Source organism: Siniperca chuatsi, linkage group LG11, assembly GCF_020085105.1.
Source record: "Siniperca chuatsi isolate FFG_IHB_CAS linkage group LG11, ASM2008510v1, whole genome shotgun sequence".
In the NCBI taxonomy this organism is placed as follows: Eukaryota; Metazoa; Chordata; class Actinopteri; order Centrarchiformes; family Sinipercidae; genus Siniperca; species Siniperca chuatsi.
In genome coordinates this window covers 28,098,262-28,124,567 of record NC_058052.1, presented here as the reverse complement: position 1 = coordinate 28,124,567, position 26,306 = coordinate 28,098,262, and the positions used below count along the sequence as shown (strand labels likewise).

General features: G+C 41.1%; 1 protein-coding gene across 7 annotated transcripts in view; it reads right to left on the bottom strand.

Annotated features, from left to right (window-relative positions):
* Nucleotides 1–282: 282 nt before the first annotated feature.
* LOC122884273 (acylphosphatase-2-like) overlaps nt 283–26,306 on the bottom strand; it is a 67,314-nt gene continuing 41,290 nt past the window's right edge. Inside the window, exons 1-5 of one of the 7 annotated variants that reach the window (XM_044213972.1) lie at nt 18,806–18,820; nt 9,454–9,524; nt 9,086–9,102; nt 7,640–7,749; nt 283–929 (exon numbers count right to left, since the gene is read on the bottom strand). In XM_044213972.1, the coding sequence (XP_044069907.1) occupies nt 815–929; nt 7,640–7,749; nt 9,086–9,102; nt 9,454–9,523 (312 nt within the window). In that variant the 5' untranslated portion in view covers nt 9,524; nt 18,806–18,820 and the 3' untranslated portion in view covers nt 283–814. Of the gene's footprint in view, nt 930–7,639; nt 7,750–9,085; nt 9,103–9,266; nt 9,402–9,449; nt 9,525–15,144; nt 15,177–18,805; nt 18,821–26,306 lie in introns of those variants that run through there. The other 6 variants (XM_044213969.1, XM_044213970.1, XM_044213974.1 and 3 more) reach the window with 6 other exon arrangements.

The window sequence follows — 26,306 nt, the reverse complement described above, 5'->3', positions numbered from 1 at the left end:
ACATCATACAGTGACACGCACAGACACAGTGACAGCTTTCAGCTACAGAACCAGGGATTCAAACCAGCAACCCGCTGAACAACTACACACTGATATTATCTGCCAGGAATGAACCATTACAGTGATTTAAAGGGTCATTTCAGTTATCTGAAGAGGAAGTGCCACTTCTCAAATGGTGGGCATATTAAGCTGTTCTTTTCATTTTTCTAACCCCGACGTGGTGACATTCGAGGAGTTTCAAGGATGTTCTTTGGAGAAAATGAATTATTCAGAATCTACTAGTTACATCGGAACTTAATTTAATTTTGCATACCGTAACGCATCTTAACATAACTTAAGTGCAGTGTTTTACATCATACTGTAACTTCACTTATTAATTTTAATTTAATGCAACTGCTACAAACAGCCATCAGAATAGCCATAAAAATGCTCAATGCTTTGACTGCTTCAGTACAATGTTTTTCAAAGCAGCGGGTGTTTTTGAGTGTTGGCTTTGGCTCTGTGGTACAGATGGATACATTACACCAAGACTTTTCTTTTATTATAAATACAATATTACCATGTATTTATTTATCTGACAGAACACTTTCAGCCTGAAACAGCGAGTCAACTCAGTTTCCACAGCTCTAATCCAGAGTGACTGGACTCAAACCTGAGTCCTTCTTCATTCACAGTTCACAGGAGCAAGGATATAAAATCTAAACTTATATCATTACAGTCAGCTTTTGCACAGGTCTGAACACAAGAAGCAGCTCTCGGCGTTTTTGCACTGGGGAAGCAAGAGAAGCTCTTCGGGGTACGTTTGATTAGTTGGTCAGAAGCGAGTCTTGAAGCCGGAGAGCTCCAGCTTGTCGATGGCTCTCTGGTTGGTGAAGGAGGCTCTGGTGATCCGACTGGTTGGACTTCCTTCTTTACTCAACCACACCTTCCTGTGGAGGAGAATCCAGAAGCGTCATTATGTTCACATGAACTGTATAATTCTGTTCACCACAATGAGACAATACTGATTACAGACAGCGACTTCTGATTACTTTCATCTGAGTAAAGTCCTCGTCAGAGTAAAACTAGTTTAATTAAAATGAAAAGTTCCATCATCCAAACCATTTCAGACATACTTTGGCATACGGATAGTCCAACTATGTGACGAGACCTTGTACTGTTCTTACACTGCTGCCATTGTGGGCCATTTTCTGCACAACTCAGGTACTTTTGACTAAAAACACAGCTTTTGTCCACATGGATAAATAATGATTTGTTCCCTTAAAATTAAGGATACCGGCTGAAGGTCCATGACTGAAATTCATTTTCTTTGTTTATTTCTGACAGTAGGACTGCAGGAATTCAACCTTTTCTTTTGATTTCATTTCCCTACGCACCTGTCTACCAGGTGTGCATTTACCAACACTTACACAGTTTGGTTTTTTAAATTATAGCTTCTATGTATTATATGGTGTCATATAATCATACATATACATACAAAATATTTTTGCTTCACTAGAGGCAGGACCTAAACAAGCTGCTGCCACCCGTCTTTTCATCTCAGACCTGCTACAGGTCTGCGCTGCGTTAAGACTTGATGCTGCTGGAAGTTTCTTATATTCTTACACATTTCGCTGAATTTTCCCAGATAACAGCGTTGAATCCTTCCAGAAGGCAAACACGTCCTGCTGGAGGGAACGGAGCTGAGTGGTTTGACGTGGTTACTCAGTCAGCCATGTTTTCTGTTTTGAAAAAGGCCTTTATTTACCCAGAATTCATTGCAAATTAGTCCTACTTTGACTTTGTGCGACAGATGTATTGTCAAAGTCTGTCTTTGTGAAACCGGCCCCAGTGGGCGTGGAGACAGTTTGCTGTGGACAGACAGACTGACGTCATCGTCATGGGCCTCACTGCTGGTGAGACAAAAATGCAGACAATAATAATAATACTAATAATAATAATCACAACCAGCCAGTCTGGGGTCAAGCCAGCATCTGGACAACCAGGGGCATGATGGGAAAATCCAAACATTCCTGCAGCTATATTTAACCCTGAGAGTCTGAGCGTGTTCTGCAGCAGAGAGACTCAGTTGTACCGCTGACTGCGCCCATCTGATGACTCTGATGCTGATGCTTCTGATGGTGTGTGTGTGGAGATTAGAGGAGATTGCAGGGGATCAGGGTCACGTCCATGTAGCTGCACTGACTGAAGCTCAGCCAGAAAGAGAGAGCGAGCAAGAGAAAAAGTGGGGAAGGTGGAGAGAGAGAGAGAGAGAGTTTGTAAAAGAGAAACGAGCTGTCCTACTTATTCTTCTTTTAGCAAAACATTTCTCCATCTACAGTCGACTGATGACCTACTACTCTACTGTATAAACACACACACACACACACACACACACACACACAGCTTAGTGTTAAGTCTCCAGCAGCTGGATGTTTGTTGGTTTGTAATCTGCTGCCGTTTTCCTCTAAAACAACACACTGATCCCTGTGATCCACACACACGGTTGTACTTCTATACTTGTGAGAACCCTTACTGACAATACGTTCCTTAGCCCCGAACCTTAAAAAGGGTATTTGTGGTTATTACAGCTTGGGTCTTGTTTTTTAGCTGTGTCTACCATTTCTGTGAGTAATAATAACATTTTCATTGTACTCACCATCTTGACATGACGGTGACATCACTAAATAGAAACGAGCAGTCAGACGATCAGACAGGTTGGAAACAAACCAAGCCAAGTTATGATAACTTTCACTCAAATGTAATGTTAATGGACAAAACTACAAAAATAAGTCCCAGTTTGTAATAAACAGGAATTTTCCTTTAACCATCACAACTACATGCTGAGAAATAATACTAACCTTATGCCTAAAACCAAGTCTTAAACCTCAAACAGCCCTTTGAAGAAGCGAGGACCAGACACAATGTCCCCAGTCTCAAGGTCTAAAAACCCAACAAGTCCTCCAAACTAAAAGACAAAATAAGTTGCCATCAGCAGGCTTCCTTTGTCAGTTCCTTCCAAAACTCATATAACCATTACAAAAATGATTCCTATGACAGTTTCCTGATCTGCCACCTCTATGGTTAACATTTGCTTAGGGTTAGGCACAAAAACTACTTGGGGTTAGGGAAAGATGGAGTTCAAAGGGAAGCAACATTGACTGTTGCTAGGGAACTGTTTCGCAAGTTTGTGCATTCACAATCGGAGTTTGCAGGCAGAAACCTAAACTAAATGTACAAGCTTACAAAACTGTGTTTAGAGGTACATGTTTTTGAATGATATAATATTCCAGACTAGGCAGCCCTGATCGGTTTTGTCCATTTACAATTCCAATAAACAAGATGGCCGCTTCCAAAAAACGTTAACAAAAAAGAGAAAGTTAGCATTACCTGTGCAGTCCGACTTAATAAGAAACTAAGAAAAAGAAAAAGAAAGTAAGCGCTGTATGTTCTACAGTGAAGTTTCACAGCAGTCTGTCAGCCAACGCATGTAAAACACGTCTTCACTACAGTCTGTAACAGATCTTTTGACGGCAGTCATGTAGGAAATCAGTTCAGAACAGCTCAAATTGCAGACAGCCGAACAAAATTTCTGGCTTTCCAGATCATCCGACAACCAGATTATTGATCATCCAGGCGATTATTCAGGGGTCAGGGCGCCACTGGGTTTAGGGGTTGCATCTCTCTCTCCATCATCTCTGCACTATAGCGATCTAATAAAGGCTTAAAATGCCCAAAACAGCCATAAAAAACCAAATGGTCCGGTCAAACAACAGCCAATCTTCTTCCTCATTCTAAAATGAGTTGGGGGTTAAATTATAAAAGTATAAAATGATTTGCAGCGCTATAACAACGCCACGCTACTTCCACTTTGCTTCCATCTTAGGCCTGAACAAACGAGTAATGCTGCTGTTTACTTGCGAGGACAGACTCCCACAAAGATAGACATTCAAGAGCGCGCGTTCACACACACGCACACACACACACACACGTTCCTGGATTAATCTAATCCAACTCATGTGAATGTCAGACACCTGTTACATCTGTTTTTCTCTCTCTTTCTTCACCCATCCATCTCTCTTCCCCTTTTCCTCTGATTTTTTCTCCTTTATCCTTCCATGTTGTTTTTCCACATGTCTCTTTCTTTTCTTTCACCCTTCAGTGTTTTCATGTTTTTAAGCCGCTCGGCCCTCTGGGAACTGTTTTTTTCTCAGAGGAAACCACCCACTCGTTCACCTCCCACCACCAGCTCTCACTCTCTCTTTCTCACCATCCTTTCTTACTACCATTTCTCACTTCCATCACTCTTCTTGGTTATCTACTAACTTCCTCTTTCTCCCATCTCTTCCATTCTTCCTCCTCCCTTTCTTTCTTTTTCTTTCCCCTATTTCTTTCCATCTCTCCCGTATTTCTCTCCCTGTCTCCTCCTTACCTCTATCCATTATTTCCCCCCTCCCTCCCTCTCTTACTCCCCCTTCTCTGCCCAGAGGAACAGCTGCTTCCTGTTTCCCATGCCCGGCAGGAAGTGAGGTCGTGGTGAAAGTGTAGTCGACAGGAAGGACATGAGAGTGAGTGTGTTAACACGAAAAAGATCCTTAAAAGAATAGAATAGTAGAGACAGAGGGGGTAAATCAGTCTGTGTATAAAATATTAGCTATTTAACCAAACAGTAACACAAAGCCGAAGTCAGCTCTTATTTTCTCTTATTATATCAAGCTCTCCTTTCTGTTCCTGGAGTCAACACAGAAAATAATACTCTGCTTCATGTCATGGTGATGTGTGCCTCCACTTACACTCTATACAAATGAATAACTATAAAAACAAATGTTACACTTATTGGAAAAGTACTTTATACAGCTGTTTGCTTCACTACAGTGAAATGAAGCAAACGAGTGTTGGTTTTGACTCCCTGTAGGTGCCAGGCAGACGGGGTTTATTTAAGATTGATTTAATTAGATTTTATTCTGCCATAAAAAACACGAACATTGTCCAAAATCCCACCAAATATAAGAACAAAAAAGAAAAGAACAAAACCAGAAACAGATTCAATCCAACATGGGGCGTGGAAATGCAAAGACAAACAATATAAATATAAAATCAAATAAAACAAGCTATAAATAGCATGTAACACAGACATGGCATACAAAATGCAGCATGACAGGATAAAAAAACTAAATGTTAAAGGTACATCTGCTGTTTCACACCAAAATGCACCGTGTGTATCCTTGAGGCCTAATAAACGCATTTCCTTCATCGTAAAACCTTTGCAAGGCCAATATTTTGAATCATTTGAAACAGACGTTGTTTACCTCCATGCTGACTAGCTAGCAGTCTTTCTCTTCACTGCCTTTGTTGGCACATCGCTGCATTTCTTGGTGCGTTGCTGCCACCAACTAGCAATCAGTGGAACAGTGTGAAACCATCGTGCATAAGATACAAAACTGGGACCTTCCCTTAAAAACATTACATAACAAGTGGTCAAAAACTGCAAAGGCTACCTTTAGCCCCATTCGGACGGGATTCACGTCACAGGGGGGAGGTGGGGAACGAAATCTTCACTGTGCTCGTCTGTAATTCAACATTTTAACCATCGGGAAATGACAGGATCTGGTCTGTGATAGAGATTCAGCAGGACAAAGACAAACGAGAAAGACAAGAGCCTCCCCAGGGGGGCGCCGGAGAGCTGGAGGGGAGGCAGAGACACTGCAGGAGGTGAATTTAAAGGGACAGTTCACCCCAAAATCAAAAATACATATTTTTCCTCTCACCTGTAGCGCTGTTTATCCATCTAGGTTGTTTCGGTGTGAGTTGCTGAGTTTTGGAGATATCGGCCGTAGAGATGTTTTCATTTTTTGAATATAATGGGACCATATGGCGCTCGGCTCGTGGAGCTCAAAGCGCCAAAAAAATAAATTTGAAAAAGTTTTTTTTTTTGGTATCACAGTGATCCAGTGACAGATGTCTGTACGTCCACGGGTCCACTGCAGACAGGAGCTGCCGACAGCTGATTCAGCTGCTTTTAATGGGGACAATCTGCCAAAATGTAAACAAATATCGGCTAAAAACACGGGACTCAAAAGAGCAAAGCAGCACCTACATGTAGCTGACATTACAGCACATTTGATGAGCTCTTGCTCTCAATCCTCGAATGTCCAGCAACCAGCAACGGCCGTAGTTTGGTTAGATTTAGGCACCAAAACTACTTGGTTAGGTTTAGGAAAAGCTCACGGTTACAGTTAAAATAAGTAAGTTATGTTAGTAACTCACGGTAAGTCATGTGACGTAAACACGTAAGACACGTGAAGTGAATCACGTCAACTAAGTCACGTAAAGTAACTTACCTACGTAACTTAACAAGTAAGCGTAACTTAAAATAACTCAACATGGACTTTTGGATTCACACGGGACACGAACCCCGATCTCCCAGGTGAAAGTCCTGTTTGTATCCACCCACCTCCCTACATGCTTTGACGCTCTTTATACTCACCTGACTTCCTCCTTTGATCCTGTCTGAGGCCACTAGAGGTCGCCACCTAATGAGAAATGTAACTGCCTCGTGGCTTCCGATTACGTGGGTTACATACGACTTATGGTGCCACTTTTTGTAGGTATAACTATGAAAAGTGAACGAGAACAGCCTCAATTATTACTGGGGTGCAGGTGAAAAATTTGCTCCCCACATACATAAAAATCACCCCACCTGTCCTGGAGGAATAAATCCAGTCCCAATGGGGCTTTTGACACAGCTGTAACATCCACATTTAATTTGAAGTATTACTCATCATACAAATAGTACATTTACTAAAATATTATATACCTCCACACGTCTCCTCTGTCCATTTCCTGTAATGAAAAGGTTTTACATCATTTTTTAAAACAACTTTAGCTTTTTCAATATTCATTTAGCCTATTCTATTTTTCTGTGGCAGCTGGAATAAGCAGATCTGGTTCAGTAAACTCCACCCGCCTGGTGCCGCAAGGAGTTGAAAACACCAAGAATTATATCACTGTTTCACACTTCACGTTAAGTGTGTGTGTGTGTGTGTGTGTGTGTGTGTGTGTAGTAAGAGAGCAGCAGATCCCCGGAGACAGTGATGTCATCTAATATGAGACGTCCACACCCTGGTGACTTCACTCCCTCTGGACAGCGAGGACGTCAGAACAAACTGAGCTCCGGCTTCAGTTTCATAATTGATTATTGGTGATTACCATGAATTTAGTGAAGGATGAGACAGACAGGGGACAGTGAGGGGATGGAAATTTGTGTTTGTGTAACTATCAGAGGTGTCAACACACAACAGTCTGCAGTGATGTGTTGATGAACTGGTTTCTGATCAGGTCATTCTGTAAAAAACATCATTGTCTCCTCAAGTATTTGGACAGACAGAAAAGCAAAGCTGCACAGACTGCAGCTCTCTGACAGAACTGAAGCGCAGGCTGCACTGTTGCATTGTGAATGCAATGAACGCCATCTAGTGGTTGGAAAAAAGTAAAACCACAATCTCCACTGGGTGTATTATATACATGTAAATACGTCATAAATAAATAAACCAGCAGTACGCGAGACAGTGTGTGAGTTGTTTCAGTGTGCGGAGATTATTAGAACAAGAAAAACAAACATGCTGTCATTTTGTGCTGCAATATAAGAGTGTGAACTCACATCTCCTCCACCATGTCAGCAGGACCCTGGACCTGTCCCACCACCGTCCCACTGTAGGTGTTCTTCACCCAGCCGACCAGACCGAGCCGCAGACCCTCCTTCTCTGTGTACTGCAGGGAGGCAGGAAGGGGTTAATATTGTACATACTTCTTCCCATAGCAAGACTAAATGACATCAGAAAAAGTCCCTGAACTTCTGCCATCTAACAAGAAGCAACACTAATCATTGCGGGCTTCTGTTATGTTGAATACAAACACTGGACTGGATACATTTCCTTTTGTTTTCTGCTCTGAGTTATCTGGATCACTTTGAGTAAAACCCAGAACAAGTCTTCTTACACCACGTTCCAGATTTGACATGGTTCTTAGAGCAACAGACTCAGAGCATAAAGACAAACGGTGTCTGTATGAACTGGTGTGGACTGACACTGTGACGGCTGAGCGCAGAATCAAAGAGTAGACACGTGATCTGCAGCAAGAGATCAGTCCAAACGGTAGCAGGGGGGGCTGAGGCATCAGGCTGCAGTATAAATGCAGACATGAGGTCAAACATACAGACACAGGGAGACTGAACAGACCAGTGACTGACAACACTGTGGAAGACGTACTAAACGAAGGGACAAAGAAAGCGTGCAGAGGGCTAAATATTCTTTGCTGTAGGGATCGGGTGATGGCTGAGGCGGGAAAGCTAGTGACGGCTGTTGGTGGGGAATGGCATGGTCTGAAAAGCTAGGACAGTTAAGTCCTGTTCTAACGTCCCCCTTTCTGGACTCAGGTCTGTCCCACTGTGAAATCAAAAGGGGCTCTCTTGATGCCGTTTGAACCCTTTCTGCACACTTTCTGTAAGTCTGCAATTCTACAGACTCTCTCGAAGGAGTTACCCACAATTCACTGTGCTGTAATGTTAAAAACAGTGGCAGGGGAAATCATAAAAATACAGAAAGTCTGTGATGGTTCAGTGCTCAGCTGCTATCATCAGTGAAGAAGGCAGTGTTGTATAGCTGAATGCTCCAGAAAAAGCTAGTAACCCTTAACTTAAGAATATTTGAACACAGATATGATATCAGAATAAGTATCACAGTGCGTGGTGTCGGCCCCAGCGGTGCCGTGTATCAACGTAAATCTGAAAGGAAATCAACCCCACATCTTGGTCTGTCCCACAACGTCTTACTTCAGTTGCCTAACAAAGAAAACCGTAAAAACGACTTTGTACAGTCGGTCCTACTGTAAACATTTTAAAACACACAGGAAACACAAGGAAGAACCTCGTACCGAAGCGTCACAGGGTAACTAAAGGTTCGGGGTACGGGAAGCCTCAGGTTACAGGCTGTTAGGTTCTGCTAGTGGAAAAAGGGTGTTAGTGAACTGAAATGTAGTTTTGGTGGCAAAGTGGTGGCACAGGAAACAGCATGTGGTGATGGGAGCAAACAGCCGCAGAGAAACTCACCATTCTGAAACAGACTCCTGTCAAAATTCAAAAGAGAGAGGAAATGATTTAAAATATGTAAAAACTGCAAGGATGAATTATAACAGCCTGTTTATAAAACTCATTTAGCTGTTTATCTCGAATTTTCTATAATAAATGTTTGAGCTTTTCTTATTTTCACTGACTAAAACAAACAGCTCACTAGATTTTCTGCTAAATGAACAATAATCTGTCCTGAAGCTGCAGGAAGTGAGAGCGCAGGGAGATCCTGTCAGCTGCAGAGCTGTGCTCGGTCCTAAATTAAGCAGCAGCAGATCATTTTACAGCCTCGGAGACGGAGCAGAGCAGAAAAGAGAGGAAGACGAGGGAGGAGAGTTAAACATACAGACCCTGAACGTAACCGAAGATCTCAAAGTCCACCGACACCAGTTTGGTTCCTGCTGATTCACCTTCAGACATCCTGAGAGAAAAACAAAAACTGTCCCTTTAACAGAAGAGGAGGGTGAAGAACAAGTGAATACTCGCTGTGCTCTCTCTCTCTCTCTCTCTCTCTTCACCACTCTGCACTAACATGGTCATGTATTCCTCCAGATTTTTAAAGGAAAATCTCACCACCATCACCATAGAGGACGTACAGCCTGTGCTGATCGTCTTTGTAGTCCATTAAAACTACAAGCCCTGTGTTGCTTTTTATATTGACAGATATTATTGTTCTCTTGCTGGCTGAGCCTACATGTACCAGCGTGCATCACAGGTTTCCAGCCGAGTTGGGCAGATCGCGGCTCAGTGTCGGCGCTCTATGTGTGAGCCACATTTGGCTGGCACATCTGGTTCGGAAGCTTTTAAAGGTGCGGACCCCGGCTGAGAATCAGGAGTTGAGCCGGCTTTGGGTCAGAGGTGGCAAATACACTTGGGTCAACTCTGGAATTTTTTGAACCTTAATGTTTGAAGTGTCCTGGAGACCCTGGGCCGTCTTCAAACCTGCAATAACTGATCTTTTTGTCCACTTGGAGTGGAAACAAGTTCTGAACACAACACCTTTTAAGTTGATACGTTGAACTTGTTAGCAGACAGTCTCGATGAAGCTCCGCAGAGCCGAGCGGAGCTGCAGGTTCAGCTGCAATTCACTACCAGAGACACCAACACACACTGTTTTAATAAAAATATCGATTATAGCTGCTTTAACGGTTTAAAAAACATACTTAACATTATTTTATCAGTTTGATACTTCATGATTTTTCCTAATTCTATAAGTATTGTTTATAAACCTGATTTTGAACTGATGAAAGATTTCCTAGTAGATGATGCTGATGGTACTTCTTGCACAGCACTACCCCTCCCAAATCCCAGATAAGTGGATTTGGATTTCTGTTTATTGGAGTTTTATAACACTAAAGTCTAGGATAACATACTTAACATTTCGTTGTCTTTCAATTACTTTGTTCAAACAAAATGAATATATATTTGTGCTGCATACAGTAGGCCATATTACATATGACACATTGAAATATCTTATTCGGTGTAATAATTCTTAATGGTCATTTCGGTATTTTGTCAAATGTGCAACCCCAGATTGTGGCAAAGAGAATACTTGTTCTACACATTGGGTGTTCAGAAGGCATTTAACATTTAAAAACATTTAAAAGAAAGGTTGATTTTGCAATTATGATGACTTTTTACACAAAGAGCAGTTCTGTGGGACTCCAAACAGGGAGGAAGTACGTCAACACAATACACCAATAACACGAGTTTTTACAGTATTAAAAGCTGTGACATTGTGTCAGGAAAATATAGCACTGCAACGTATCCAAAAACAAAACAAAACACAAAAGACGAGTAGAAAAAGAACCAGAAGAAAGTACGCATTGCCCCGAACAACCAAGTCTCCAAATTCATTGATGGATCAATGAAGTAATTAAAGTCATTTTCACAGCTACTATTTCCTCTCCCAGGAACAAAGTGGTAAAAGTAGCTACATTTATCGTAGCAGACGAAGCCGTTAACATAACGCAAACATAACGTTATAATTTAATAACTAAAAAAATTCTAACTTTGGTCAATATTAATAACATCTGTAAATTGTTTGGCCGATACTATTAAGTAATTCTACATCATTTCCCTTCTAGTGAAAGAATGGGTGAAAAATAAAACAGTTAATCAATTGATCAGGCGATGAAAGAAAATTAATTTATTGCTTGGTAACCATTTTGATAATCGATTAATAGTTTCAGTTCAATCAAGAAAAAAAAGATTCCCTGGTTCCAGATCCTCAAATGTAACAATTCACTTAGTTTCTCAGTTTTTTTATCTTTGTAAACTGAATATCTCTGGTCGAAACAAACAACACATCTCAATCTGTCACCTTATGCTCTCAGAACTTGCAACGGACATTTTTCACATTTTCTTCAGTATTATAGACTAAACAATCAGTTGGTTGATTGAAAAAAAAAAACCTGTCAGATTAATCGATGATGGAAAGAATCGTTACTTGCAGCCCCAACAATAAATGCTCCAAGTTTTCAGCTAACTAACCAGTTGTGCCAGAGTTGACGTCAGATCTCAGTAATGAAGTTAGTGAGTGAAATGTTTTCATAGCTCACAGAAATGCTGGAGAAAATGTGTGGAAATATGAGCCAGTTAAAAATCTGAAACATGTTCAATACTAGAATTGTCCACTAGATGTCAGTCAGACATCACTGAATACAGCAGGTTGACTCTGTTGTCACACACACACACTCACACACACACACGTTTACTTATGTCACTTTTAGGGACAATACATAGACTTACATTAATTTCCTGGACACTGCTCCTAACCCTAACCTTAACCACTGACCCGAAAATCAGCTTTTTCCCAATTGGGGACTCGGCTTTTTTTAGGACAAGCAGTCCCCAGTTAACTGGTCTTTAGTCTGAATTGTGTCCCCGAAGGTAGCCTAAGTCAGACCCACCCTGTAATAACAGCTGGACCAGTGTGTGTGCGCACTCTTGGATGACCTTTAGAGCGAGGATATTTTAGGAATCTGAAACATTTTTTTTTAATAAATTACATTTCTGGAAAATTAGAAATTTTTAGAAAGTAAGGCCATTTTTAGAATGTGACAAAAAAAGTGCGAACATTTTGAAAAGTTTTTATTAAATGAAATGTTAAGTAGTTGCAGTAGTCAAAAGCTGTTCGAGGGTTCAAATTTGGTTTTAGGGTTAAGGTTAGATTTAGCTTTCAGTCAGGGACCTTAGATGCAATCATCCCACCTGTCTCTCCTGGTTTGGGTAGAGAATGTATTTTGTCAAGCACATGTGTGTGTCGGTGTGTGTGAATATGTGAGGAAATAAAGGCGAAGTTGTGAATCTGATTGTGTGTCTATATATTCTATATACTGTATGTACGTGTGTGTGTGTGTGTGTATGTGTCCAGACCATCTAGGAAAATACCCGGTGATCAGACCACCACGTCCCTCTATAAGCCCTTTAATACCACAGAACACACTGTAATCTCCACACACACACACACACACACACACTGAAAACATTCAACAATTAGGGCAAACACGCACAGACTCTCACACCCCCCCCCCGCTCACACACCATTTGGAGCATGACAAACCACACACACACACACACACTGTAATGTAACAGTGTTCTAATCTGAGTGAGTGTCAAAACAAACACCAGGAGCTAGAGAGGCTGGAAATCCAACGCACTGCTCACATTTCTGCTTCCACACTGTGTCCGTCTGCAGAACACGCTGCGTGCCTCTCGAAGTTTGAAGCATCATGGCCTGCGGCCCTTGTTGATGATTGGCTCGTTGGTCTGTGGTAGGGGTGTACCCGAATTGACCTTATGTGTTTCAGCAACAATTAAAGGTATATTATATAACATTTCCGCATTAAAATGTCTAAAAACTACTAGACCCTTGTTATATATTTAGTTGAGTTGTGTACTTACATTATCCCAAATGTTTCCAACAATGTTCAAACCCAGGGAAATACGGAATTTTATTCAAGGTAACGGTGCGTTTCATCGATGGCGTCATATCCCCTTTACCCCCTCTAGCTGCTATAACGTCTGGGGAAACACGGGGTGCGTCAGAGACTGAAGAAGGAAGTCGGCGAACGTGACTAAACGTAACGTGAATGAAACTTTAACGCGTCGTCTGTGAGCACGATTTCTGCCTGAGTCACGTCAGATAGATTTCCATCGGCAATGGTGGTTGTTTAACACTGAAGACAACAACTCCCATGATCCCACGCTACTTCACGACGCCATCAAACTGCGTCTTTTGTTATTGTTTTGATGTGAGAGACCCGTAGCGGTGCGTTTGAGTGCTCCGACTTCTGTCTTTTCCTTTCCTGTCCGCACCGGAAGTGGGGATGTGTTGCGTTGTGTAAATTGCCATCTGCTGCTTGTGCTCACCTCACAGTTCAGTAAATATCTGAGCAGTCTTCTAAGCTAACGTACAGCGTGAAGGACTGACAGAGCTGGAAGAACACGAGAGACTTTCTTCTACAGCAGTCTGACAAACACAGACTCTCTAGACTGCTCTAAATGTGTTGGTATTTGTGTTTTATTGAGTTTAGAACAATATGATGTCATGACAGAACAAGCTGTCTGAGTAGACGTTCAAAACGTGTGTTGATACAATATTTCTTCATCCAAAACACAGAGGAGACTCATCTGGTTAGTTACACTATTTCACACAGTCCAGATTTTCTATATAATGGGCTTATCATTCCAAATGATATTACATATTACACCATTGGGTGAAAAGTTGTATTTTAATTCATATTTATAAATCGGCTTCCAGATCAACAAAGCAAAAATCAGCAGGTTTAGTGATCGTTTGTGGCAACTACAAATGTTAGTAAGTTAAGTTTTAACAATAACCTGCATCATTGTACTGAGTTAAGCGTCAGTGCTCTTGCAATTTTTCACCATAGAAACATCAAGCTAATGTACTGCTGCAACACTTGGTAAGCTAGTTGTAAGCTAGTTAACATCAGAGGTGACTGAGCCAAAGATTGTCTTTTTTAATCTGATATCGTTGGTGGATGAGGGGGTGTCAGGTCATATGGCCCCCTCAGAAATGTGGACGTGTCTACCCAGCTTTGAGAAATGTATAATAGGCTGTCTGAACCAATCAGTACCAAGACTTTTGACTTAAGTTTACTATGGCCAGCAATAGAGACGTTAAATGACAAAACCGCAAATGGAACAAACAAAACGATTGCTGCATAAGATCAATACATATCACATTATTCGGATACGCACAGATAATGCACTCTGAACAGAGATGAAAAACACCCCCAAATCTAAACACACAGACGTCATAAATTCACTCTTTACACTGGTGTCAGGATCTCCGCTGTCCATCGTTCAGAAATCCATTTAGAAATCATTAAGAAGATCCTTACACTTCAGATCTTGTCTCAGTGTAATCAGTGCCTTCAGTGTCAGAGGAATCCAGGTGACTGCTGTCTGTACAGTGTCAACAGGAACTGCTATTGATGACATTTCTAAGAGCCGATTGCCAAACCACAAATGTAATTAGCACATATTTAGCTACAAATTCATGATTTCGAGTTTCCGGTACCCTTAACGGGCTCTGAAACACACACGGACATACAGAGCTTTCATTTCATTTAAAAACACACGAGTACACTCAGAAACAAAGCATGAGTGTGCCTGGTAATTGCAGGCCATTCACACACTGGCTGAAACACTTCCTGGAAACTGGGCTCTCCTACAAACAGAGTTTTAAAAAGTTCGACTTTTTGAGAAATACGCTTCTTTTACTGTTTTGCCCAGAGTTAGCTGAGAAGATCGATACCACTCTCATGTCTGTACTGTAGATATGAAGCTCACCGTTTTACAGGGGGTTATGTGCAGGACTATTTTTAGGTCACGACCAGTAACCTTCTGGTTGGTCTGCTGGTTGCCTGGCAACTGGTCCCAACCAAGAAACTGTCCAGCACATAACCCCCCTTAAAATGGCGATTGTCGTTTTTTACACTTGCCAAAAAAACAATGAATGCAGCTTTAACAAAACAGAGACTGAGATAATCCGACCTTTACAAACTTACAGATGAAATAAAGACATGCAGGCTTCAGTCACAGAAACAGCAGCGGAAATGTTGATGATGCGACGAGCAGAGCTGAGTCATGTTCTAATGCGGCTGAGTCATGATTTGTTCCTGCTCCGTCCTGATGGCTTTAACCTTGACTTCTGCATAACCTGTAGACACACACACACACACACACACACACACACACACACACACACACACACACCCCTAACTCATCTTCAGGCGAAAACCAAAAAGCTGTAGTTTAGCAGAGATCCTGAGGTGGTCGTCCCCTCGATCGTCAACACTCAGAGACCCAAAAAAAGTAGCACAAACAAACACACATACGCACACAGACTGACGATGTTTAACTCTCCTCCCTTCGGTTACACCCATCACACAGTTTTCACTAATCAAACGCTCTCATGTCCTCTATCACAGACATCTCCAGCTGACAAAACAGATTTCAGACACCATAAACCTGCTGACACACCGCTACATGGTAAAGAAAAACTCAGATAACACACTATTTTTCTTAACTTAATTGTAATTTTTCCCACCCAGATCTTGATACCTGCAAGATCATTGATCTTTTAAAACCATTAAATTTCACACAATTGCACGTTCAGTATTTGTTGAATTAAAATATCTGATTGTAAATATGCACGTTTATTAATAATAATAATAATAACACTTTTTAAATTAAAATTCACGTTATTTTCGGATTTGTAGCTGCTAGCTCTTATACAACTCATAGCAGAACGTTCTACCGGTTTATCCTTCAGTGGTGAACACAACTCAGTATCTTCTGAGGGAATATTGCTGCTGAGTGTATTGATTTAGCAGATATCGAAACAAAATCATTAATTCAATGTCGCACAGTGTTGTGGGATTTCCTGCTTCACCTATGGAACCGCTGTGCAGCTTCTTTGAAAATCAAAACAAGAGCAAAGGTATTACACTTAATCCTCTGAGGGACCACGAATGTGCGAGTCAGATTTCAACATCAATCCATCAGTTGTTGAGGTATGTTATAAAAAACTATCAATTTAAAAATATCAATTTCATGGCGGTGCAAGAGGAAAAGCTAGAGGACGACCAAAATCATTAGGATTCATCCTCTCGAGACCACGAATGTTTGTGCAAAATTTCATGGCAATTCAGCCAACATTTGAGATATTTCAGTCGGAGCAAAGCAGTGGAGGACAGCCATCCCTAGAGCCACGCTGCTAGCACGGCTAACAATCATGCACAAGTCATGCGCTACTGCTTATTAAATGTTTCATTAACAGGAAGCTTCCTTGGGGTAAACTACTCTGTGACTACACTCTGCTAACATACAAATTTGTCTGTGTAATGTTAGCAGGCAAATATAGTGAGTCAAAGTTTTGTAGTATGCAGCCAAATGAAACAACGGCCTCAAACATTAAAACTGCCGAATCAGGCTTCGTTGAGATGTGTCGTCGCCGAAGAAATAACTTGGTCAGAAGACATTTTTCTAAACAATATAACAGATGCTGTATGTATATAAATGCATCATATATTAGACATGGCAGACGCTGATGTAAAATGGCGATATATGCATACTGCAGTGCTTTGATTTGCAAATGAGACTGTATGTAGTACCCTGCGCTCCATCTATAGTAAATAGTTTATGTACAGCACGCACAACAGCTCAGAGCCAGTGAGAGACTCAGAGATTCATGGAAAATAAGAATCAGACTTCAGTTAACGGCTCGTCAGTCTGAATCCTGAAGGACGCTGATCCCGAGCAGAAGCCAGGAGGTCAGAACGTACCGGAACAACAAGTACATACAGCACGCCTCATCACACACACACACACACACACACACACACACACAGCCAACCTGCATCCCAGCAAACAAGCCTGTACATCATCAGCAGGGACGAAATCAAAAGAACGGCAGAGAGAGACAGAATGTAATGTTACACAAATAGATGTATAGATGCACACACACCTCGCTTTCAGAGCCCCAAATACACACACACACTGGCCTTTTACAAGAGCGTGGTGATGTACTCTAACTTCCTGTTAGACCCGCCTGTGTTTGAGTGTGCATCGGTGTATGTGTCATGTCAATCTTCAATGTCAGATGAAGGAAGACTAAAACAACAGGCTGGCACAGAGATGACCACAAAGAGCTGTGAAAGGTAGATGCAGCGGTGGAGGAAGTATTCAGATGCTTTACTTAAGTAAAAGCACCAATACCAAACTGTAAAAAACACTCCCATTACAAATAAAAGTCCTGCATTAAAAATGTTATTTAAGTAAAAGTACAAAAGTATTATCAGGAAAATGTGCTTAAAGCATCAAAAGTACTGCTTTGTACAAACAACAGTCCAAACCTCAAAATTATTCAGTTTACTGCAATTTAAGATAAGGCTTTCTGGCGAACACAAGTCCAATAATCACTCTCTGTCAGCTCTGTGTTTGGTCTCCAGCAGCTGCTGAGGGAAACATCTGGCTCTTTGGCAGCTAGATGCTCCGCTATGTCCACCAGCTGCTCTCTGACTGCGTCCGTCTGCTGTCTGCTGCTGAGCGGCTCGAGTTCAGTAAAGTTGTGGGCCGTGAAACTGAAACAATAAGCTGGAAGGCGCTGAAAAGCTCAGTAGAAACGGCAGATTTGGTGATAATTATGTGTGGGTTCGTCACTACGCGTGACCCCCACGTGCACACACAAGTAGTCACATGATCCATTGTTAATATAAAAAAATATTGATAGCAGCTTTAACGGGGCATTTCATTTATCACTGACTTTGTCTTCACATATATACAGCAAACCTAGTTTTTCTTTTACACTTCCCCTCTGAAGTCTGCGAATACTCATGATTCAGGAAATACAGATACAAAATTCACTAAATCAAAATAAGCATTTTTCAAGTCTGCAAATTGTTTTTACACGTCTGTTTTTTTACAGATTAAACTAACGAGAAATAACGTGCTAACTAGTGAGCTTTAGAGGTGCTGGTAGGCGGATTTGGTTATCTTTGCAGTTTTTATGCTAAGCTAAACTAACTGGCTGCTAGCAGTAGTCTAACTCAGCAAGAAAGTCAATAATCAGAATCAGAAATACTTTATTGATCCCCGAGGGGAAACTCTTTAAAAATAGACGGAGCTACCGCAACAGACAGCATGCACGTTGGCGCATGCGCACTCAAGATAAGTGATAAGTGTATTTCTCAAAATTGCGGACCTACTTCTTTAAACTTTCAAAACTTTGGAATGTGTTTTTGTTTTTGAGAGAGGACAGTGGATTTTGTCCCTCATCACTTAGAATGAAATCGCCTTAATCGCAGCACCTGTTTCAGTGTTCATGTGGGCACCTGACTTCTGTTTTAACAGACTTGAAAAACTGTGAACCCACCCTTTAAGTATCAGCTCATCGATTATAAATGTTCAATATGCTTGTAAAACACCAGATGTCAGCAAAAAAACCCTCAGTATGAAAAGAAAATCTTAACTCGAGGTCCACTTAGAGGACTGGCTTTTTCTGCAGCCTTCAACCACATGACACAGCTTTTTTCGCTCAGTTTGCTCAGTTGTCATGGAGATGGTTAAGTTCACATCACATGATCTGAATCTCCTCAATAAGAAACGTGTTGCTAAAGAAACATTTTAAATAATATTTGTAGTGAGCCAACATTTCTGGTTCCTCACCTGTAATATCGGCCGGCGAAGAGGTGGAAGAGGACTTTGCACACACACACACACACACACGCACACACACACACACACGCACACACACACACGCACACACGTATAAACAGTGTGTGTACATCTCCATTCTTCTTCAATTCAAGTGTGTCAACTTGTGTGTGTACATGTCTGCATCTGCTGTGTGTGTGTGTTTCAAAGTGAGTGTGTGTCTATGTGCCCACGTGCCTTGTGTGTGTGTGTGTGTGTGTGTGTGTTCACACTTGTCCCTATGTGCTTTACAGTGTGTATGTGTGTGTGTGTGTGTGTGTGTGTTTACACTTGGATGAGCCTTCTGTTCGGCGTGCAGTCGCTCTCAGTGAGCTGGGTTTTTAGGTCGCAGTGTTCTTTCTGCCGCACGCACACACACACACACACACACACACACACACGGCCACGTCAGGGGAAGATGTTGGGCGCTATTAGGCGCCGGGCTGCCGAGTTTGGGTGGGTGGGGGTGGGGGTGCATGTGTGTATGTATGTGTGTGTTTAGGGGGTCCCAGAGGTCTTGTCATGCATACGGGCACAGAGCCAAGCTGAGAGGCTGTGTGTGTGTGTGTGTGATGCTGGAGGGTCTAAAGCCTCCACTGCTGTGTAACATGTCGACTCTTTTTAGTAATGTCATCCACACACACACACACACACACACACACACACACAAACATGCTGGACTCTACGTTAGCATTACCGTGACCCGTATACACACACAGAGACACACCGCTCCATGAGATAACAGACAGACACACACTCAGTAAGTGAAACAATAAGCAGTGAAGATTCTCTGATGCAATGTGACTCGACAGCAGCAGCGTACTGCACAGTCTCAGATGCATTAAGGCTACAGGACGTATATTAGATACATTACGGCCATCGGGTTCATGTTCGTCATATACTGCACCCTATATTACATTTTATTTAGCCACATGGGTCCTTATCACAAATGTTACAGTCTCCACATTTAGTGCTGTAACTCGCTCTGTGGCGGCCATGTTGGAGGCTCTGTGAGCAGCTGATAGTGTTTCAGTTCATCTCTACAGAATGAAACGCACGCTGGTCTATCTGACTAGAAACGGATCAACCGGCGGTAATGATGACTTGGGTGTGCTGGTCCTGATGTGGGTGTGTTATGAATATTTCACCTGTTCTCCCGCGCTATATGCTAATATTAGAATGATACTGTGGCTGATATAGGAGAAAATTATAATAAAATCAAAGTTGACAAGTCTCTCACTCTCATATATATATATATATATATATATATATATATATATATATATATATATATATACTGTATATATATATATATATACTGTATATATACAGTATATACACACTCAGTTGCCAGTTTATTAGGTACACCTAAAACTAATGCAATTTAATACAACAGTTCTGCAATAAATCCTCCCTTCATGAAGGTCATGTAGTTTGTGGTGCTGTTGAATTATATTGCATCATAGAGGGAGGCATTTCTGTTATTTAGCCTACCCTCAATTATATCAGTGATATACAGTGTATGTATATATACATAGGTAGGTCAGCAATTTGGAGAAAGACACTTATTCACTTTTTTGCTGAGAGTTAGACGACAAGATCGATACCCCTCTCGTGTCTGTACGGTAAATACGAAGCTACAGCCAGCAGCCAGTTATCTTAGCTTAGCATAAAAACTGCAAACAGAGGGAAACAGCTAGCCTGGTCCTGTCCAAAGGTAACAAAATCTGCCTACCAGCACCTCTAAAGCTCACTCATTAACTTTTTGTATCTCGTTAATATAATCTATATAAAAAAATTGAAGAGTAAAAACAACAATTTGCAGTTTTACAGGGGTTTGGGTACTGGATTATTTCCTGGCCAGGACCGGTTACCAGGCATCCAGCGGAGACTCCAGTAGGTTACTGGTATATACTGTAAGTATATCTTAGAGCGTAGTATTGATCTTCTCATGTAACTCTCAGCAAATAAGCCAGTTTACCTCAAGAACTATTCCTTTAACCTTGTGAGTCCTTTACGTTAACTTGACAGCATTTAATTCCGACTCGTATCGTGTTGGAAGTGGTAAAGACTGCCTTGCACATACAAGTGACTTAGGTGCTTATTAGGACATGAGACCAACATTTAACTTTGCCAGGGAATGGTTGCCAGGCAACCAGATGAAACTCCAGAAAGAAACTGGTCCCTGCCAAGAAATAGTCCGGCACATGTTCCCATTCAAAACGGCAAATTGACGTTTTTGCACTTAATTTTTTTGTACGGATAAAAACACAAGCTATAATGTGTAAATTAGTGAGCTTTGGGGAGGTGGTAGCCACGCTAGCTGTTTCCCCCTGTTTCCAGTCTTTATGCTAAGCTAAGTTAGCCAGCTGCTGGCTGTAGCTTTATATTTAACGAGAGTGGTATTGATCTTCTCATCTAACTCAAGAAAGGGAATAAGCATATTTCCCAAAATGTCAAACTATTCCATTAAGCATTAATGTGACAGTGTTCACTTCAGACTTGTGCTGAGTTGGAAGTATTAAGGAAATGCTACAGGTTAATGAAACTGGCATCTTGCCTTCTTCCTAAAAGTTACTCAGGCAGTTATTAGGATGTGAGACAAACATGTAACATTGCCAGGACCTTCACGTAACAAGGTGCATGTCTTAAAGGGGGCTTAAAGAGCTTCTAAACCATCAGTGCTTAGATAAATTGTGTGCACAACTTATGGCTACGTAAACACAGTACGTCCAAGTTTTGTTTTTTACTTTTTTGCAAAAAGCTTTTTTTTTTTTTTTACAAATTGTATATAATTTGTAATATTTTGACCATCATCCATTAAAAGATGCATGTGAAAACAATGTTGAAACCATTTTGAAAATAATAGAAATCCTCATCTGGAAATTATATATATACTCTTTATATTGCAAGCATCTTAAACCTCCACATTATCCCATTTGTCAAAAGTGAAAATGTCACACACTGATTACAGTAAAACACTACGCATGCATTCACGTACCTATACACACATTCATTTAGGACGGATGAATGAGGCAGTACAGAATGGTTGATTTGGCTCAAAAGAAATACATGTATGTATGTGTGTGTGTGTGTGAGAGAGAGGATGTGTTGCCAACCCTAGTTATCAAATTGACCTTAATCAAAGGACACAGGAGCAGTGGGCCGCTATAATACACACAAACCTGGAGGGTGGACAAGAACCGACACACACACACACGCACACACACACACACACAAAGCTGAGTGTTAGCCAGCGGCAGTGTTGAGAGGAAAAGCAAAAGAACATTTGTCCGGTCAGTTGGTGTCTGACTTCTCAGAGTCTAAACAGGACACAGGATGCCTCTGTGTGTGTGTGTGTGTGTGTGTGTGTGTGTGTGTGTGTGTGTGGGATGAAGGGTGCTTATCCTTTTTAACATAAACAAATATTTAGCCAAGTCAAATCCAGTTTATTTGTGTAAGCTCAGTGTCACATACAGTCTCAGTGGGCTGCACAGGCTGACAGCATCCCAACCTGTCCAAGAGGAAAATAAAACGCTCCTCAATAAAAGCATAAGGGGAAAAAATGATGTTCAGTAATGCCATTGCCCTAAAAAACAGTGATTTTTTGAACTGGCAGCACATATGATAAAAACACATTTTTATCTGAAAGCAGATCCTGATTTTACCTGAACTGGCTGTTTATTTTACTGTTTATTTTATTGCTTTTGTGTATTTTATGTGTTTTATTTCTTTATATTTCGTCATTCACTGTGGTATTTTATTTTTCTTGTTGTGAAGCACTTTGTACTTTGTTTTGATAAGTGCTCTAATAAATAAAGTTTTATTATTTATTTATTTATTTATATGGGCAAGACAACGTGAGCTGTTATCGCCTTCCAAAATAATCAAGAATTAATGTTACAAAAATGATTCAGATGTTTTCTGATCTGATGCTTGGTTAAGGTATAACACATGATTAGATAAAGGTTAGGGAAAGATTGTGGTCATGATTAAAAGAAATGAAAGTTCACTGTTGGCAAACTACGGGCTACGAACATCGCAATCTCGTATCAAAGTTACATACTTTTTTGTGAGAGGACAGTCTCACAACTTTTGGTTATACTCTTCACTTGACTCCCTGTGATACGGCTGTCACTCTCTTTAAAAAGAAAACAGTTTGAACGATTGATAACTGACATGTAATTTGTTTGATTTAATGTAAATGCAACCCTCTGTGAATATTTCATCAATGGTGTCAAATCCAAAATGCCTCCACGTGTTACTTGTCAGGTGGTTTGATGTCATGATTATCTGTTCAGCACAGCTCGCTACTTTCCTTCATTTCTTTTTAATAAAGAGAACAGGCCTAGTTTACTGTAGGGGAACAGGGCATACAACAGACCAGAGTGACCACAGGAGTACCTTGTTCCTGTGTACTGGGATCTCTGAATATGATCTGATTTTTTCCCCACGGTTAATGGTATCTCCTGTACTGCATCTGAGTATGCCTTCTGTGCACCTGGGCACTGAGATTCAAGCACGGGCTTTTCTTTTTCCAGGGTGTCAATATATAGTATCTTGCGGCGCAAGCTTCCCTGACCATCTTCCAGGACTCGAGCTGAAAGGCGCGCTCCTCTTCAGCAGTGGCCCTGTAGACACTCCTTTAAGTTTCATTTAAGATGTACGGAAAATGACAGGAACTTCAGGAGAAGCAATTCAAGGAGAAATTAACTTTGCCTTTTTTGATGAAGAAATTATTGAGTCTTCCCCCCAATGAACGCTAATTTTTGTTTATCTCTGTCACAAGCTGCTCACCGGGACTCTGGGGGATCAGTCTCAGACTTCCTGAACTGCTACTCAACACAAGAGGACTTTTCCATTTGGAGCGTCAGAGTTTTCTTTTTCAGGGCGATTATCTCATCCTCGTACTTGCAGATCATCTTGTGTAACGTAGTGTTGGCCAGTTCCAGGTTCTCTATGATTTCGAGCAAGGTGTTGTATTTTAATTCCCTTTACTTGCTGGTCGTTGTTCTCATGCTCCTTTCAAGCTGCCGCTTTTCTTCTGATCTGTAGTCTCTCTGTTGGTGTAAGGTGTCCCTCTGCGTCTTCCAGGACTCCAGTTGAATGACATGCTCCTCTTCAAGGTCCTGCGACTTCCTCACAACTCACTCTTTCTGCTCTTTCTCTGAATTGAGTCTTTGAACTGTAGTTGTCTTCTTTATTTTGCAGCATTAATTTCAGCCCCCGCTTTTCTTTGTAAATACGGTCTATCTGTTGCGGCAAGGTGTCCCCCTTTTTGGAGATTCTGTTTACAGTGACTCTCAGAGGCTTTATTTATTGTGAGGGCATTGAGATTATAAAAAAAATATCTTCCTCAGGTAAAATCCTTTGGTGTCTACCTTCAAACCCACTGACCAAAGTACAATACGTCACCACCTATCTCTTTGACCGCACCGTGACACAGACTTCACAACCTTAGTTACATCCTGCAGCAAAATCCTGAGCTGGGGGGTCAAGGAGCTAAAGCAGCGCTGAGCACCAGCATCTTGGGAGCTCAACTTTTTGTCCCTTAGTTCCAGCTTCACCGTCATGAATAAGTCAGATGCTGTACCCGCCTCACGCCGATCGCAGCTCCCAGCAGCAGCAGTGCCAACGATCACCCTGTGATGCATAATTTACTGCTTCCATAATCTATATTTCAGAGGAAGCTCCGGTGCTTCACACGACCGTTTAGCTGGAGTTTCTGTCCCATTATTACAAGCAAAACAGCAGTTTGTTTCCACACCGAGAAATTCACATAGACATACAGCAAAATGTACAGATTTGGTCCTGATTGCTTAAATAAAACATGCTGATTAAGAGCTGTAGAGCTCATCTGACTCTGAGCGATTAAACTAACACTGAAGGTGAAAGAAAACTGAAAACAACTAGAAAAGAAAATATAAACAGTAGCTTGATGTTAAAGCTGCCATGCTTTGCAGTACACACACACACACACACACACACACACACACACACATTACTGATGTCTGGGTGAAAACATTTTATCTTCCAAAAAATCTGTTAGGAAAATTAAGGAAAAAAATGTTCTTTGAATTCATGAATTATGGCATGTTCTTCAGTCATTACAAACTCATGCTGTGCTGCCAAATACCGAGCCTCCTGCAAGAACATTTTCATATTTTGTATTCTTGTCCTAAACCTCTCTTACTTTTTCCATGAGGGTTGGAGGAGTGCTCCGAGTCTGATTCAGCAAACAGTCTGAACCATTTAATGAATGCCATCTATGTAAATAGGCGTGCATTTGGGCTGTCCAAAATTCTTGACTATTGACTATATATAGTGTTTGTGCCATATTGTAGTGTTGTCCGAATGTAAGACTCTGTAAACAGGCAATAATGGATGGACATGTTGGCTACTACTGAGAGTAAACTTGAAGATAGAGAAAAACAGCAGTTTTATATGACTGCTGGATGATTTTACCATCCATCGCATAATCTATGTCCCTAAGTTGCTATATAAGGCTACATGTTCTGCTCCATTTGTGGGCAAGTTAAAATCACAACTGCACATTGCGTAGCTTTAAGTCCTTAAACAAACCTACCGTGTATCAACAGTGTCATTAAGGGCCTCAAAAAATTAGAAAATATTCCTACAACTGTACCGTGTCAGAAATAAAGAAATGTAATGATTTAGAGTTAGATGCCAAAAATTGTCTTGCTAAAGCAAAGCTGTCAGGGGTGGTCAAGTCAGTGAGGTGCAATGGAGGATGTTCTCCTAAACAGCAACTTGTAAAGAGTGTAAGAATGTTCCTAGCATCTGTACTTGATTGTACATGTTGTCATGCCCAAATACTAAAATATAAGAACAACCCACTGTAGAATTTGTAGCCACACTGAGCTTTACACTGACAATGTAAACGGAACTACAATTTAACATTAAGTTTTATTTATTTTCATTTTCGCTGATTTGGGTAACATATTTAAACTATCGGTACATGACATTGTACAACAGGCCTGGACAAATCAGGAATTTTGTTCGCGCCAAAGAGAAAATTCTACAAAACTGGCAAACTAATTCTCTTAAATCACTAAACAAATAAGAACAAATCTCTTCGTACGAATGTTTCTTACATGACACCCATTATTCAAACCCACAGAACTTCATCTTAGGTTCTAGTAGAGATTCCCAAGTTAAAAAAAAGTCATTTGAACGCCAGCCCACGTAGCTTAGTTCTTAACTACACTGCAGGATTGATGCGTTTCTGTTCGTTCTCCGCTGCCTCACTGAGTGATAAGCTAACGTTACTGCGGGCTGTTACATTTCACAAAGTCAGCAAACAGCTTTTTAACTTTATCCATTATTTATTGTCATCATTCTTCCTCACATTACTTCACAGATGGTTTGGTGTCATCAGTACCTGTTTAGCGTGGCTCAGTAGTTTCAGTAGTTTTCTCCATTATGCGTTAGCGAACTGTAGGTCAGCAGGTCA